The sequence below is a fragment of the Triticum aestivum genome, chromosome 7B, assembly GCF_018294505.1.
Source record: "Triticum aestivum cultivar Chinese Spring chromosome 7B, IWGSC CS RefSeq v2.1, whole genome shotgun sequence".
Lineage (NCBI taxonomy): Eukaryota > Viridiplantae > Streptophyta > Magnoliopsida > Poales > Poaceae > Triticum > Triticum aestivum.
In genome coordinates this window covers 681322654-681340970 of record NC_057813.1, presented here as the reverse complement: position 1 = coordinate 681340970, position 18317 = coordinate 681322654, and the positions used below count along the sequence as shown (strand labels likewise).

General features: G+C 46.1%; 1 protein-coding gene across 2 annotated transcripts; it reads left to right on the top strand.

Annotated features, from left to right (window-relative positions):
* The first annotated feature begins 1886 nt into the window (after positions 1–1886).
* Positions 1887–16070, top strand: LOC123161223 (disease resistance protein RGA4). Of its 2 annotated transcripts, XR_006480609.1 has the most exons (6): positions 1887–2898; positions 12391–14561; positions 14680–14898; positions 15164–15354; positions 15489–15618; positions 15729–16070. XR_006480609.1 is itself a non-coding variant. In XM_044579071.1 (5 exons), the coding sequence occupies exons 1-5, from the start codon at positions 1994–1996 to the stop codon at positions 15537–15539; spliced, it is 3537 nt and encodes a 1178-aa protein (XP_044435006.1). In that variant the 5' UTR covers positions 1887–1993; the 3' UTR covers positions 15540–16070. The 2 variants fall into 2 exon arrangements, 1 of the variants encoding a protein (XP_044435006.1); XM_044579071.1 differs by having other exon boundaries at positions 15489–16070.
* The last annotated feature ends 2247 nt before the right edge of the window (positions 16071–18317 follow it).

The following is an 18317-nucleotide window of genomic DNA, read 5'->3' as shown; positions in this document are numbered from 1 at the left end:
CTCACCTTCGCCCGCAGTTCCTCTCTCCTCGCCGCCGCCCCATCCCGTCTGTCTCCCCCTGACACTAGTCATCGAGTCTACAACCTCCTGATGGGCGAGTGCTTCCCCAGGGACGGTGCGGCGGCCAACGGCTTTGGCCGCCGCACCCTGCACGAGTGGGAGGCGCACCTCCTCCACCAGCCCAACTACCCGGCGCCGCCTGACATGTGCGCGCCGGGGCGGTGGAGGCTCAGCGCCAGATGCGTCCCAGTCCCCCGGCAGCCCGACGCCGAGCACCCCGCCAACTTCCACGACGAGATCGAGCGCGTCCGGGCCTCCCTGTCGGAGGAGGTGCATGGCCGCCCGGAGTGCATCGCCGACAACCACGCCAGCTGGGCGGCGTACTCCAACGCCGCCACGAGGAGCAGCTCGCCTCCACCAACAACACGCTGGTGAGGGGGCGCCACAAGCCGACGGCCGTCGCCTGTGGTGGGGCATCCCCGGGCGGACGGTGCACTTCGTCCTCGAGCACCTCGAGGGCGGCAACAAACCACCGCCCGAGTACCCGGCGGCCCCGATGCCTGCCCCCCGCCGGAGCGGTAACGACATTTGGCTGCCGCGGCCGATGGCGAGTGGTTTGTCCTCCTCCTCCTCCTCCCACTCCCGCTCGTCCGGATTATCGGTGCGCGCCGGCGTCAAGCCCGAGCCCATGGAGATGTCGCTCGGCCGGCGCACCCGCGGCGGCGGCATTTGGCTGCCGCGGCCGATGGCGAGTGGTTTGTCCTCCTCCTCCCACTCCCGCTCGTTCGGATTGTCGGCGCTCGCCGGCGTCAAGCCTGAGCCCATGGAGATGCCGCTCGGCCGGCGCACCTGCGGCTGCGGCATTTGGCTGCCGCGGCCGATGGCGAGTGGTTTGTCCTCCTCCTCCTCCTCCTCCTCCCACTCCCGCTCGTCCGGATTGTCGACGCTCTCTGGTGTCAAGCCCGAGCCCATGGAGATGCCGCCCGGCCGGCGCACCCGCGGCGGCGCTCTCTGCATCAACAAGGGCGGCCGTGGCTCCTCCTCCTCCCGCCTCGTCAAGCCCAAGATAGAGCCGGGGCTCGTCGCTGTGAAGAGCGAGCACGGCGACGTGGCTGCCTTGGACGAAGAGGACGCAATCAAGTGGGTGTGCGAGGACTGCGTCCGACTGGAGACGGAGCGTCAGCGCCGCGCCCTCGAGGAGTTCGCCGCTTGTCGCCGCGGGCGCGACGAGGGAGGCGCCATCGTCCTCGAGGACAGTGACGACAAGGACGCACCACCGCCGCTAACCAAACCCGTCCGCCAAAGCAACGCAGGCCAGGGGTGCAGCATGGACGGCGGTGGCGTGAAGAAGGAGGCCGACGGTTTTATGTTTTTTAGTTTTAAATTATGTTTTTAAGTTTTTATGTACAAATATCAATGAAATCGCCTAATTTGGGTTGAATTTGGCCCAATTTTGTCGTGTTTAGCTGAAATTATTTATTAAAAAGACGGCGTCTGGGTTGGGCTTGGGCAGCGGTTAGGAAATCACCCGGCCCCATGCCGAAAATATCGCCGGCGCGCCCCCAGACGGCGATATTTCAGGCGCGGGGTCCGAACGGCTGGAGATGCTCTTACGCAGAGAAGCTACGATGCAAACAGCACAGCTGCAGAATGCACGTCTGGTTGACAATTCTTAAAGAGAAAAATGAGCTGGCCTGTGAACAGATTGTTTGAAGTGTGCGCCCACCGTGTTTGGATGGGAGTGGGACTTGACTAGGCAGGGATGCTCTGACCGCGTTTCTTCTATACTAATCTATGCGGTTGATTTGATGTGATGGGTTGGCAGTATTATTGCTAATAATACTGTAGGTCTCCTCTCCTTGATCCTTCCATGGCTTCTCAGATGAGCTGCTGAACTTCATTGTGTCCACGAAATTCCTTGCAGGCGAGAGAGAGGAAAGGCAAGAACCAGCGCCGTTAATGGTCTGATCAATCAAGAGAAGGTGCTGTGGAGATGGGGGAAGTAGCCGCGGTTGCCACCGTGGCCGGCACCATGGTCGGTAGGATGGGGCCTAAGCTTGCGGATTTTTTGCTGAAAAATCAGAAGCTGCGGGCAGATCTGGTGCATGACATCGAGCACATCAAAAGAGAGTCCAACATAATTTCTGCCACCATCAAGCAAGACAACATCGACCGTCCCCCGTGGAGCGGCAACGAACCTCATAAGCAATGGATCAATATGGTGCGTGACTTGGCGTGCGCCATTGACGACTGCATCGACAGCTTCATACACCGCATGCCGCTCAAGACCGGCGTGTCGTGGCCCCGTCGGAAGTACCACAGGGTGAAGACACGGAAGGTCCGTAACAAGTTTGCCAAGGCGATCCGTGATCTCAGGAAGACATCAAATGATATATTCGAGCTGAGGAGAAAATACACCGACAAGGAGTTGTATGGAGGCGGAGGCGGAGGCGGTGGCGGTGGATCCAACACCTTGGATCCAGATGCGCCTGATGAGGAGATGGAGACGGACGAGGAGACGGAGGCGGACACCGCCCTTTCGACTGCTAGCCTACATGTGGGCTTGAAGGCAGCCAGGGATGAGGTCATGGAGATGATAAGTGAAACGGCGCAAGGCCAACAAGCTAAGGAGCTCAAGGTGAAGGTGATCTCCATAGTCGGATTCGGTGGCATAGGGAAGACTCTCCTTGCCAGGCAAGCCTACGACACGATCAAGAACCAATACCAAGCATGCGCTTGGGTTTGTGCTTCAGACAAGCGCGCAAAGGCTGTTCTCACAGAGATACTCCGGAAACTTGAGAAGCATCCGACCGTTGGCAATAGTGGTGGAAGTGCAGGCAGCTCCTGCACCATGAACAAGCTCCGTGCAACCATAAGAAGGTTCCTTCAGACAAAGAGGTATACATATCGTTCACCCTTCATGTTTCGGTTGATTTTGTCAACTCATTTTTCTCCCTAATTGCACATCACATAGGACATAGCACATTACCGCCACACTTCACATATAGCTAATAAAATTGTATCTTTTGTTTATTCATCACATTACATGCCTTAGATTATGTGCGCACAGTTTGATCCATGCACACAATTAGACCTAATGCCTTACATTACAGAAAGCTCTCAAGTAAATGTAACAGTACTATGCTTAAGAGTACCAACGCATCCCTTTCTTATTCTCTTCTCCGCCCTGTGTGTTCAAGCACGGTTTAGAAAACTCTGCAATCACGCATCGTGTTGAACAAGTGGACCCTAATCCTAATCCTATTGGAACTCGAGCATTGTGCTACCAGGAAAAAAGAAGTCTCCCACAGGAACCGAATCAAGTGAACAAGCTCGCTTACCGTGTGTTGGCAGCGCGTTTTCAGGATGCCTTCACATGCAGATCAGACGACTTTTTGCAGGCCCCGCAATCACTTATCTTAAATCTGTCATGTAATCTAAAGATGATATTGAATCTTATCTCTAGCAATTAGATGTACCTAAATATGTGGTGAGGGATATCTTTGCTAAAAGATCGTCTCTTAATTTAGAGATTACAGGCTTTTTTTCTACTTTTGTCTCTCTTTCACCTCAAAAAATTTCCTATATAACATTCTTAAGATAACACCATTGTACAAGTCCTAAGACGTTAACTAGTTTTGCCCCAAAGTAAGGTGCGAGAAAAAGAGGCGAATATGTGCCTGAGCACAAATGTCGTCATTATCTGGTCACTCCCTTTGCCTCGAAATAATGCCCTCATGAGTGGTATTTTTCTCTTGTCTATTTTTAAACATCAATCATAGCTGCGCATTTACAACGGTAGTGTGCCATTATGTTCCTCCCGGTCCAAGTGCTGCAGCTTCAAACCCGATATGGAATTCATTTGGAAACTTCCATGTCCAGCTAAGATAAAGATCTTTCTCTGGAGAACTCTACATGGCACCCTTCCTTGCCGTGTAAACTTAGCAGATCGGCATATGAAACTATCCACGAAGTGTCCTGCTTGCGAAGAAGCTGAAAGTGTTAAGCACATGCTCTTTTTATGCCCAAAAGCAAAGCAAGTATGGTATATGCTGGGTCTCCAGGAGGTGATTGAGCGGGGATGCTCTGTCGACCGAGCAGGAGAAGCTGTTCTTGAATATTTGCTATCTGTTCCTGCAAATGAGACATTGGTTCTAGGGCAAGGAAAGGGACCTTTGATCATTGCTATCACATGCTGGTTCTTGTGGTGGGAAAGGAGGAAGCTGGTTCATGGGGAACACACTCAACAACCAAACCAAATTGTTCTGTCTATTGAGAATTTCTCGGCGGCTGCTAGTAGTTCCGCAAAAGAAAAGAGAAACCCATGGCAAAGACCACCAGCAGGATATGTCAAACTGAACGTCGATGCCTCCTTTGATGCTGATTCACTTCAAGGAACTGTGGGTGCTGTTTTGCTTGATTGTAAGGGGCTGTTCTTGGTAGCAAATAACAATGTAGCTGGGGTCTGTACAGATGTGTTCATGGCAGAAGCTCTAGCACTCCGGTTTGGTTTAAATCTGGCAACTTCGGCTTTGAGGCTAGCAGCGGCGCGGGCAGCCGCGCTACTACTACGGCGCTACAGCTAACTGTTAGTAGTAGCACGGTCAGCACCCGTGCTACTACTGTTGACTATATCAGCAGCGCTTTTCTGGAACGCGCTACTATTAGTTAGTTGTAGCGGTTTCCTAGCCCCTCGCTACTACTATATCTTTCATCATGCCCCCCCCCCCCCCCCGCTTCCTACCCCGTTTTGGTTTCAATAAACTGCAATTTCCAGATACTAGGTACTACTAGATATCAATTTCATAAAGCATTATAGGTACTAGTTAGTACTCCCTCCGTTCCAAATTACTCGTCGTGGTTCAAACCACGACGAGTAATTTGGAACGAAGGGAGTACTAGATAACAATTTCATATATAGTCAACATGCATCCTCAAGCAGTACTAGGTGATATCGACCACGATCATCATATGTAGTTCTAGATGATATTGACGACGATCATCATATGTAGTTCTAGATGATATCGACGATGATCATCATATGTAGTTCTAGATGATATAGCCACACACACATATGTAGTTCTAGATGATATCGAAGACGATCATCATCCTCAAGCCTGGGCGGTTGGTGTTCCTGATAGTAATTAGGATGGTCTGTCCAACACGAAGATTCTTGCCATCGAGGAATCTTCTCCACCCAACCGAGTTTAAGTGTGTGTGACCGTCCGTGTCCACGCGGTAAGTACAGGTTGTGACGGAGCCCCTTGTGGTAAGGCGTAGTCCAGCTGAGCCTTCTTCATCAGGCTCGATACCATAACTCACAGATAGGCTCTTTGCCAATTTCTGAATAAGAAAATATATCAATTAATAAATAGCCTCGCACATACTCTTGCAAATAAGTATATATGGATTATCTACACTATTAATAGTTCCTTAGATTCTACACTAATAAGCATGTGATCGAACTCTACACTAAGGCATATCATCGACTAGATTCCACACAACATATCATTGGACTCTACACTAAGCATATCATCGGATAATTTGCATTTATAAGTATAACATACCACATCATGTCGATCGACCATGGTACTTGTCAAGCGGGTCACGAATGGTACCCCGACAAAGTCAGCACGTGGCGGAATTATGTCCCATAGGTTGCACACCTCCTCCTCGCTCAGCCTCATTCTTTGAGCTACGATGGCTTCATGAAGTGGGTCCTCATCATCTTAATCGAGTGGGTGCTCATTATCTTCATCATCTTTGTCATCTTCATCATCTTCCACCAGGTTGATATAAATGACAGCCAGCTTGGGTCTTTCTGCTCTGAAGGAGAAGCTGATCAACTCACCACCAGTAAGACGCATGCGGGCGAGGCAACGGGCCCATCCATCTCCTCCAATCTACGAAATATTTCGTCCTTTCTCGACCTCCATAGTGTACAGCCCCTCAGGAGCCTCAAATGTCACAGTGTGTCCTGTCATTGCATGAGACGATCTGTGTAAAAAAAGCAAAATGACACAATGGAGTAATGCCAACACTAAAAATAAAATAGTTGTTACATTTCATATAATTTCTTACCGCCGCATGACGAAAACTCGGCTGGAAGTAGATGCCGAACAACTTGCCAGTTGCAAGGCTGCTGGCGCACCTTGACTTGCACAATCGACATGGCGGTGGTGGTGGTGGCGTCATTTTCCTAAAGCAATATGAGCAAAGGATTAACGATCCACTTCACAAACAGTAGCATGTGATTTTTTTGGTTCTTCTTCAGTTATATTTTCATAGCTTATTGACACCTTCTAGAATAGAACCAACAGCCAAGTGCCAAATCTTCATAGCTATCAACTAGGATACTAAATCAACTAAATCAAAATGTTCTATAAATCAACTAGCCTATTAAATCAACTTGCCTACTAAATCAAAATGTTCTATAAATCAACTAAATCAACTAGCCTACTAGATCAACTTGCCTACTAAATCAACAAAATCAAAATGTTCTAAATCAACTAAATCAACTAGCCTACTAAATCAACTAAATCAAAATGTTGCATATGAACTAGCCTACTAAATAAAAATGTAGTAGGGAGGAGGGGTTGTGGATGGAGGAGGGAGGAGGGAGAAGGAGGGGCGACTAGAGGAGCAAGGAGAGGGTAGGACGGAGGAGGAAGGGCGGAGCGAGGAGGAACCGACCGGCGGCGAGTCGAGGGAGGACAGAGGAGGAGGGCGGTACCGAGTCCAACGAGGAGGAGGAGGTGACGGCGACGCAGAGGGAGGAGGGGTAGGCGATGGCGGACGGCGGGGGAAGACCGGCGCGGGGGGGGGGGTTGAGGGGGAGGTCGAGTGAGTCACTACTAGGGAAAAGCCTAGCAGCAGCGCGGGTTTTGGGCCTATCAGTAGCGCGGGAGGAGCGATACTGATAAGGCGCTACAGCTAATGCTTAGCAATAGCGCGTCTGGACCCACGCTACTGCTAAATTGACTTAGTAGCAGCGCTTCTTCAGAAAATTGCTACTGGTAATTAGTAGTAGCGCTTCTCCTCTCCCGCGCTACTACTATTATTTAGTATTTTATTTCTTTTCTATTTCATGTTGTATTCATACACCTTTACACAAGTTTTCATACAACAGGAATTTAGAGATTGTTTTTACATCATAATGAGTTATTACATGGACATCCACTTGAAACTAGTCCACGGTTCTTTCACCCCATGATATAATAATATCATCATCATCATCATATCATTAACAACTTATCATCATAATACATCATTGTCATATAACACCTCCTCAAGATCATCGTTTTCATCATTGACATCACATAACACCTCCTCAATATCATCATTATCAACTCTAACACATTACCACATAATAAACATATTGTACCTCATAGGACCTATTACATTCGATTAAGACCTACTACATTTTCTAAGGTAAAACAGCAAAAAACAAGATATCCCCTGACTCTCCATTATGGAGAATGGAGATTAGCCTATCTCCAATTCTTGCCTTTCGCTGAATGTTACTTCCAAGAACCTCCTTGCGAATGTCCATACATTTCTTCCATTCTTTGATGATCATGTGTTCACGGGTTTTAGAAATCCGGTATGCACAGGTGAGCTCCGTAGATTTACCTGGCAGTATGTTCAGAACTGAGAGGCGACCATGCAGAGACATCAGATGAGGCACACAATCCATCGAGAGTTTCTGTTGAAAAACATAATAATAACTTCGTCGTTAGCAATGATGTACTAATTTTAGAAGTATGCAAAAGATGCACGGATGTTGTAATAGTAAAAAATCTTACCAAGGTATCTCCAGAGAAGTTATCGTGGTTCAACACATGCACTAGTGGCACGTATTCACCATTATTTGAAGGAGTTTGATAATAGTCATTGTAATTCTCAAGAAGAGTACAAAATGCGATCAGATAATTTTTCTCCTTATACGTTAATTCGGTGCCATCAGCGTAGTGGGTTTTATCTACCATCTTCCGCACAGTCTTCGAAGAATCAAAATAAGCTTTCAATGAAAATAAGCTATCAACTATTTTAAAGTAAACAATATAAATTAGTTAATAACTATGTTTGAGAAACTCACATAGCGGTACAATCGGAAGCGTATCAACAAGGACCCAAATTTCCATATTGTCTTCCTTGCTGTCAGGATCACCAAGATCCATGGTGACAATCATACCTCATAAAAACCATACATTTTGCAAAGTGCTTTCCAATTTTGGCAACCAAAATGGGTTACGCTCTGAGCATTGCACAGATTTACTTCAAAATCCATATCATGATGGGTCCTTAGGTGTATTTTCTTTGTTTCTAAATTTTCATGGTCTTCAAAATCCATCCTCTTCAAGACATAGCGTCTTGCATGGCATGGGATAAGCTAGGAGAATTGTAAAATATGAAAATTAGATGTTGAAATAGTTGAAGTCATGCTTAATTATGAAAAAAACACTTGTCGTTATTGCGTACCGTTTCACAATCGAAGGTCTCCTCGAGCTTAATGCTGAAGCGCCGATCTTCGTCCAGCCGAACGAACCTGTCGCACATACCTCGATCGTCGTGGCACCAGCTACACTCCCCCGGGAGACCGTCGTCGTCCGAGTACGACATTTCCTACAATCATAATTCAAAGATTAAACTTGTACATATTCTAGCACAAGTCATGCCAGAATTCACGACAAAATCCGGCATGACCTTTGCTAAAAAAGGACATATCGAGCGCCTGAAATTTGTCGGAACAGAAATTAATCAACACTTTGGCAAAACATAGGCCACTCGGAGATGTAAACTAAACATGAACGGCCACTTGGGCAACCACATATCCTATTTGAGCAACAACACAAGATATACAAGGATATTTGGCTGGTCTCACCTCGATGTCGGAGGGGGTCGGTGACTGGGACGACGGCGGGGATGTCGGAGGGGCTCAGTGACGGGGACGACGGTGGTCACCTGAAACCATATAAGTTATCACTAATACATCCCAAATAATTGCTTAAACTAAAACATAACAACAAATATGACATGTTCAACTAGTTTTATTTATTCAACTAGTTCTTACTAAATATAAACTTACTATAAATAGAAAAAAACTAGTTCTTTCTAAAAATAAAGTAGTTCAACTAGTTATATTAATTATCTTACTAAAAATACATTATTTCTATTAATTCAACTAGTTCAACTAGTTTATTAATTTACTTACTAAACTAGTTCAACTACAACTAAAGTAGTTAAACTACCACTACTACTACTAAAAATCTAGTACTAACTAAGCAACATCTAGTACTAGCTATGAACCCTAAATTAACATCTACTACTACTAAATCTAGTACTAACTAGTGGCAGGGGGTGGGGGGCGACGGAGAGGTAGCTAGGGGCGGCGAGGTCGAGGGCGGTGGGAGGAGGGCTGCCGGCGGAGGAGGGAGGAGGGGCGGCCGCAGGCGGAGGGAGGAGGGCAGCGGCGGAGGAGGGAGGGGCGGCCGCAGGCGGAGGGAGGATGTGCGAGGAGGAGGAAGGAGGGACGGAAGGAGGGGAGTACCTCGGCGGCGGACGGATGAAGGCGGCGGCGGCAGCGACGCACGACGACGGTTACGCGGGCGAGAGTGAGAGTGTGAGTGAGAGGGCCGGTCGTGCGCGTGGGGATAAGGTAGGGATAGTTGTAGCGCGTTTGCCAAAACGCGCTACAGCTAATCTGAATAGCAGTAGCGTTGTTTAGTATAGTGCGCTACTGCTATAACTAGCGGGGGGGGCGAGGTCATGGCAACTATAGCAGAAGCATTGTATGCGGTGGAGCACTACTGCTATTTTCCTGTCAGCAGCGAGTTTTGACTACACGCGCTGCTGCTAAATAGCAGTAGCGTGGTATTTTGAAGAGCGCTGCTGGTAAGATTCTGTGTATAGGCTTTTCCCTAGTAGTGAGTGTGAGTGTGAGTGTGGATAGGATAGAGGAGAGCGTGGGTGGTGGGAGATGGCTAGTTTCAGCAGTAGCGCGGTATAGATAAAGGCGCTACTGCTAAACTACCTAGCAGTAGCGCCCTTCTAATTAACGCGCTGCTGCTATAACTAGCTTCGTGGCGGGGTCGTGGGAATTGTAGCAGTAGCGTGGCTTAGTGAAGGCGCGCTACTGCTACTTTTATTTTAGCAGCGAGTTCTGGTGGAGTGCGCTACTGATAAATGGCAGCAACGCTTTATTTTAAAACTCGCTGCTGGTAAGATCCTGTGTATAGGCTTTTCCCTAGTAGTGGCTATGCAGGATGGGGGAAATACGTCAGGCTCCTCTGCTGCAATTTTGGATGATTGTTTCCACATGGCAAAGGATTTCACATGCGTGCGTTATGAGCATTGCCATAGGGAAGCTAATAGCGTTGTGGCTGATGAGCTAGCTAGAATCTGTAAATTTTCTTCCCCTAGTTCCTGGTTTGATGAGGCACGGGATGCCATCATACCCTTGCTTGTTAAAGACAATGTTTTAATTACTAGCTAATAAAAAGGGATGATGAGTTTAAAAAGAATTCCTCCCGCTCCAGATCTCCACGGAGCAGGCCGCTTCATGGGCCATAATGGACCCATGCTGCTGCGTTGGTCATCAACGCGTTGAGCTTGCGACATTTCATAATGGAGCTCCTATTGAGTGCCTTTAGTGACGAACAGCCGCTAAAATGCATGTTGGGCAACGACCCATTGAAGTCTCTCGCTCTGTCAGCTCACCATGGTCGGCACACTAGCTTCGCCTGTTTCTTTTACTCGCTCCTCTGCTGCTCGTTTGGGGGGGGGGGGGGGGGGGGGGGGGGGGGGAACCACCGGTTTTTAGTGGGTTTGAATAAGTTGGTAAAATTAAAAAATCATGGATTTTCAAAATGTTCATGAAATTTGTAAACTCTTCATGAATCTAAAAAATATTCAAGAATTTGAGAAATATTCAAAAATTTGGAAAGTATCCCCAACTTAAAAACTTTTCATAAATTTTTAAAAGACAAATGAAATAAAATGAATCAAATAAATAAATATATATATATATATATATATATATATATATATAAGAGTAAACCGGTAAAAAACTATCAAAAAATGGCCAGAAGCTTCTCAAAGCCGAACGACGCAGAAAAGGCTGCCCCACATGGGCTGGCCTGTTAGAGAAACAAAAGCTAGGAGAGGAATGCTTCAACAATACTTAATGTTGTCTTTCTGTTGCACTTACTGTGAGACCTACGCTTGACTCGCCTTGCCTCTCGCGCTCCCTCTAATTGGTCAACCAATAATGTGTGTTACTGTAACTTCGTTAGTTTTTCGGGAAGCTTTTATGTGCTGGTTCGGACCGGTTTTAGAAGCTTTCACCCGGGTTTTTTTTTTCTTCTTTGTTGAGTTTTCTGTATCAGTTTTCACCAGTTTTTTCAGGGGTTTCCTTCTTTCTTCTTCTTTTTCCAGTACATGTTGACTTTTTTTAATATATGTTGAACATTTTTTGGTATATACACTGAACATGTTTTCAATACACAATGAACATATTCAAATACATGTTGAACATATATCGGAATACATGTTGAACATTTGTCAAATGCACACTGAACATTTTTCACACACACGTTGAGCATTTTCCCAATACATATTGGACATATTTCCGAATAAATGTTGAGCATTTGTCAAATGCACATTGAACATTCTTAAAATAAATGGTGAATATTTTTAATACACATTTAATTTGTTCATAAATACCAAGAATATTTTTTGAAAACATGTGAAACAATTTTAAAGTGTTACGACCACTTTTTCAAAGGCTACAAACTTTTTTTGAATGGTATAATTTTTATAAAAATTAAATGAACAAATTTTTACATTTTATAATGTTTTACATTCATGAACATTTGTTTTAATGTGATGAGACCCTTTTTGAATGATATGAACATTTTTATAGATTACATGGACAATTTGTTTACATTACATGAACAAATTTAATGCGTGGTGAACTTTTTTAAAGTTTAAGTAAAATAATCATTGAAATAAAAACAAAATTACAAATGATAAAACAAAAGGAAGAAAAACAATGATTGAAATGTACATAACAAACTAACAAACTAACACAAGAAGCATTTTCTACTGGGCTGGCCCACTAGCAACTCCCTTGAGGCGATGCAGCGATCCATGTCGCTACACCTTCTTTTCCTATGATTGTTTGTATTGAGTTTTGATTAATCTGATTCACGACCTAGCCCAAGCCTAACTGCCCCAGATAGGCTTATGTTTTGAGTGGTCAGGCTAAACTGCCTACCTCAAATGGTTGCCCTCGAAAAGAGCATTTTGTATGTAGTAGTGTATCTGTAACTAGATTTTGTAGTAGAATAAATATATGTGTTTTGTTCTAACTCATTCTATCGTTTATAGGTTCATCATTGTGATAGATGACATGCGGGAAGATTTTTGGGAAGTTGTAAAAGATGCGTTCCCTGTGGTTCCCGGGGATAGTAACAGAGTAATCATTACGACGGCCACTCAGACCATAGCAAATGAATGCAGCTCTGCAAATGGTCATGTTTATGTAATGAGAACTCTTGACGAGGACCATTCTAAACAATTGCTAATGGAGATAGCCTCCTTGGATCAGTGCCCACCACTAGCGAGTGAAACTGAGCTCTGTTCAGAAGCACTAAAGAAATGTGATGGTCTACCCCTTGCTCTTGTTACAACAGGCAAGTTATTGCATGGTGATCGCACACGGGAACGATGGGCAATTCTGTGTAAAACCCTTGGCGTACATCTGGAGAATAATAAGAAGTTAGCAAGTATGAAGCATGTGCTCACTCGTAGCTACACTAGCCTTGGTAGCCAAGATGTTAAGAACTGCTTGCTATATCTGGGTATTTTCCCCGTTGGTCGTCCAGTCAGGAGAGGAAGCCTGATAAGGAGATGGTCAGCCGAAGGGTTCATCCCAGCAGAGAGTGCCGCTATAGGAAATTTTGATGAGCTGGTCGACCGGAGTATCATTCAGCCTATTGATGCCAGCAGCAGCAACATCACAAAGGTGAAGACATGCCAAACCCACGGCATGATGCTCGAGTTCATCATGCACAAGTCCATGTGTCAGAACTTTGTTACTGTGTTGTACGATAACGCTACCCTATCCGGTGATGTCCGCTGGCTTTCTCTGCATGGTGCAAGCTCCAAAATGGATCAAGAGAATTTGCATCTTGTCCGGTCTCTGACAATCTTCGGTAAAGCGCACAAATCTGTCTTGGACTTCTCCAAGTATAGACTGATGCGAGTCTTGGATTTGGAAGGGTGCAATGAACATTTGGAGGACGAGCACCTAAAGGCAATATGCAGCAACTTGTTTCTGCTCAGGTACCTAAGCCTCAGGGGCGCAGCTACAGTTAAGGTTCTTCCCAAAGAGATCAGGAAGCTTCAAGTTTTGGAGACGCTCGATTTGAGAGGAACGAATATAGAGATCATGCCCACACAAGTCATGCAGCTGCCATCTTTACTTCATCTGTTTGGAAAGTTTAAGCTCCCACAAGGTGTAGGAGGCCGGAAAATGCATAAACTACATGCTTGGTTGGAAGAGAATAGTAAACTGCAAACAGTAGCAGGATTTGTTGTCGACAATAAGAGCCAACGATTTGCACAAGTGATGAATCATATGAAGGTGCTGACTAAGGTGAAAATATGGTGCGAGTCTACCGCCGATGCAAACAGCTCAAGTCATGTCTCAAAGGGCATCAAGACGTTCATGCGGAGAGGCACTGATTCTTCTGACAATTCCAGTCATCTCTCAGAGGCCATCAAGGACTTCGTCGAGAGAGGCGCAGATTCAAACACTTCACTTTCGCTCTCAATGAACTTCAACCACGAATGGCCTCAAGACTTACAGAATTTCTCCCTGAAGAAGGACACAACCTACTATCTAAGATCACTCAAGCTGCAAGGGAACAACATATGCAGCCAGCTGCCTCAGTTTGTTACCATGCTACGTGGTGTCACTAAGTTGTGCCTTCAATTCCCTCGTCATCAGCTGAGTGCTGACATTCTTGTTTCCCTGGGTAGCGTGAGAGGCCTGAAATACCTGAAGCTCATTGCAACCCAGCTAGACATGCTCGTCATCGGACATGATATACTCCGAAACATGCGGCACCTATGCGTCGTGGTGGAAGTTATGACTGGGATGGTAATCGAAGAGGGAGCTCTGCCATGCCTCGAGTCTCTCCAGCTACTGTGTAAGGATCTCAACTGCTTTAGTGGCACGAAGATCCAGTCCCTACCATGTCTGAAGGAGGTAGCCCTCCATGATGGAGTGTGCAAGGAAACAAAACAGGAGTGGGAAGGAGCAACGAAGAACCATCCCAGACGTCCCAGGCTCTTGTTTTTCACAAAAAAGATGGTTGATGATCATTTCATGGGAAGCGAGGCTGCTGTGGAAATTAGCCATGCGGCAACAACTACGGATACGACGGCTGTGGAAAGTGAGCCTGCGCAGAATTCCGAGAGCCATGATGCACCACCTACTGATACCACGTTAATGGTGACAACATCCCCTGATGTTATTTCTACCCGAGAGTCTGGTAATAAGTGGCGTGCCTCTTATTTAGTTTAATTGCTAGTACTTTTGTTGATTCTTCTGTTGTGTTGAGTTGTATGCACTCTCTCTTCATGCATGTATGTGTCATCTTTTATGTGCAGTACAAGTTGCTACAACTTCTGAGATGGTTGGTGCTCAGGACCTGATGGGAACTGATTCTGCTACAGAAAGTAGTTCTGTGGCAACAAGTACTGATACGACCAAAAAGATTGATGTGGAAAGTGAGCCTTCAGAAAATTGTGAGAGCCCAGTAGCACCACCTACTGATATGATGTTATCAATGACAACGGCAGGCAATGTCATTTCTACTGAAGAGTCTGGTAATTAAGTGAAGTGCATCTTATTTAAATAAGGGAAAAGTATATTTTTCGTCCTTGAACTCTGGCAAAAGTATAAAAATCGTCCCGCAACTCCGAAACCACTAAAACTCAGTCCTTCAACTATTTAAACCAGATACTTTTCGTGCCTGACTACGCTTAAAGTGGTTTTGATATGACTTGTACTTTCGTTGATTACTAGTGTCGTTGTGTTGAGTCATATATACTCCCTCTTCATGCATGGATGTTATATATATTTTTTGTGCAGTCCGTCTTAATGGTGGCTGTCAACATGGTGATGATGGGAAAGATGTGGATAACATTGAGGACCCAAAAGATTTTGCTACAAAAGATGGTCGGATCACTCAGGTGATAGATCAGATGAACAATGAAAGTTTTAAAGAGGAGATGGAAGGAGTGGCAGATGTAGAGGATCAGCAGATGGACAATGGCACCCAGGTAACATACACATTCCAACTGTTTAAACTCTTCCAGCGCTTCTCTTAGTGATGTACTCCTATCCAGATATATAGGGCCTAATTTGTATTTAGAGATTTACTTTGACCATTGATAAGTTCAAATAATATATATAGGGCCTGCGTGCAAGGTTGTTGTCGCTGGTGAAAATTGGTATCTTTCAATAGAGAAATCGACAGGGGCGGTTGGTGCCTTGACTGGGTTAATCTTGCTCAGGACAGGGCTGGAGTGTGCTTTGAGTATCTGGTTGGTGCTTTAACTAGTTGTAGCTTCTGTTGCTTGGACAACTAGGCTGTCTTGTTGAGCCTCTGGACATTGCTTTATCAATTTCTAATGTGGTAACGGTGGACTCTCAGGTGCTTGGTGTACCTGACTGCTACGGCTATGGGGAATCATCTACAGAAGATGATGAAGTGCTTCTGATAAAGTTTGTCCTGAATGCACATGAGTTTTTTCTCGTGAATTCAGATTTGGTAGCTTTCTGCTGTCCTGCGACAGAGTCCACCATGTATGTTGTTGGACATATATTTGGTCGCGTTCGAGCTTGGCGTGTACTTCAGGAAACTTAATTATCTTCCTTCATACAGTCAAGGATGAGCTTCCTGTTTTATAATTTAATTCCGCACGCGGACATGCTAGTAATAGAATGTCACAAGTTACATGCCTATTATCATTAGCACGAGCTCTATCACAAGTTACATGTGTACTATCCTTGTTTGCTTGTGGTGGTTGTGTATGGAACAATGTAATCAGGATATCACCTTGTCCTTCAGACAACACGAAAAATAATAATAAAATGTTGCATTTTACTCCAAACATTTGCTTTGGAAATTGTTCCCTTGTTTGATAATGAGAAGAACTCACGGTCATCATTTCTTGAAGGATTGATTGATTTAACTCGCACTTCTTCTTCGGTACAACCCCCTAAACACAACAACGGCTGAGATCGCTCCGTACCCCTTCAGTATAAAGGGTAGGATCGGCCCGCGCGACGGGGCTGTACGTCGACTCCCATACACGCGGCCGTCTGCGTATGTACGACGACGACCAGTCGTAGTCAAAGAAAAAAAGACGACACGACATGTGGAGCGACGGTTGCGTGGCGTCGTGGTGTCGGTCAGAGAAAAAAAAAAGAAAAAAGAAAAAAAGACGGCACGACGTGTGGACGGGCGGTTGCGTGCCGTCGTGGCGTCGGTCAAGGGCGGTTCTTGAACCCACCGACGCCCGTCTGCCTCCCCCACCCACCGACGCTCGTTCTTAAACACTCCACTCCCCTCCCGTCTGCCTCCCCCACCCCACTCACCTCACACACCGACGCCCTCCACCGACGACGCGCCCTCTGACGACGTGCTCCCTTCCCGGCGGCATCCATGGCGTCCGGCGGCAGCGGTGGCAGTGACGGCAGTGGCGGCTCGTGGCCGACGAGCCTGAGCACGCTGGAGACCGACGAGCTCATCCGGCTCGGGCTGATGGTGCCGCCGGGCTGCCATCTGCCGCACGCCTTCCGCATGACCGCCGATGGGTACCCGACGAGGGGGCCCGGCGCGACGCCGGATGAGCTCCGCCGGCACGAGGGCGGCCGCTGGAACATCGTCGGCCGCGCTAGGTTCTGGAAGGGGAAGGACTACTGGAAGGTCGTCGTGCAGGCTCCTCGGGAGTCGCGGACGGGCGGCTCGTCGTCTGCCCCGGGCGGCTCATCGTCTCCAAGCTCTTCCCGCCGTCCGGTACCCACCCTCGTCGGGCCTGCATCCCCTCCCGCCGTCGAGATCCCGCCGGAGCAGTTCGCGTTGCGCGAGGACTGCGGTCGACTGGCTAGCCGCGAGCTAATAGTAGTTCACTGGTTCGATTCCCTACCAGTCTAGCTTTCAGTTTTATTTCAGCCGTTTATCTATGAGGTCCTATTTCTAAGAAAATAGTTTCAAGGGGTTTTCCAAAAAATAGGCCGCACGCCCCGCCATTCAGTAGCTGACATTGGGCCCCATGCCACGCCGGAATGCATTGTCAGCATCGTGTGCGTATGCAGAAAAGATTTGAACTGTATTTGCACGCTCATGCCAAGTTATGGAACTAGTTCAATGTATTTTTCAAGTTTAGGCACTAAAGTGAACATCCATGACAAGTTCAAGCATCAACGGTACGGTGTATTTACATCTTTAATTAATTTTGCTTAGGTCCTGTTTAATTAAGTTTCTTTATGTTCCAATGTAAAATAAACCATTTATCGTAAGGTTTAAAGAACTATGGTTATGTTCGAATGAAATTTAGATGAAAATTATTATGAAATATTCTAGAAAAAAAATTGAATCATGAATCATTTTATAAAATAAAAGTTAGCCGAAAGAAATTAAAATTTAAAAGTTTACTGGGAAAATTGAAAGAAGAATAAAAATGATATAAACACTACAACAGGAACCCCCCTACAACAACGCATCGATGTGTTGTTGTATGTCTGTATAAGTGTTGCACTGGTCTACACCTATGAATTAATATGCGTTGTCGTTGGTGGCGTTGCAAGGGTCTACGACAACGTATATACATCCGTTGGTAAACAACGTCTAGAAACGTTGCTACTAGCAACGTTTAGGGTTAGAGTCTAACAACACTACATCAGTACTGCACTACATATGTGTTGCTGGTCACCGTGCACAAAGGCTTTTCTAATGGATATCCAACCCAATCCAGCCCAATATGGGTTGGGCTTTTCTAATGTGCATATATATAATATTTCCATCCAGCCCTATATGGGTTGATCAGTCAACATTTCTATTAGGCCGTTACCATCTCTGCTATTTTCTGCTGGAAAAATCTCTACAATTATTAGCTGGCTCAATTCCATAGAGGCTACTTTTTCCATTGACCAAGTCAATTACCCAACACAGGGTATCTTCACATCACATGACAAATAATTACTCTATAAATATCAATGCCAATTCCATATCACGTTT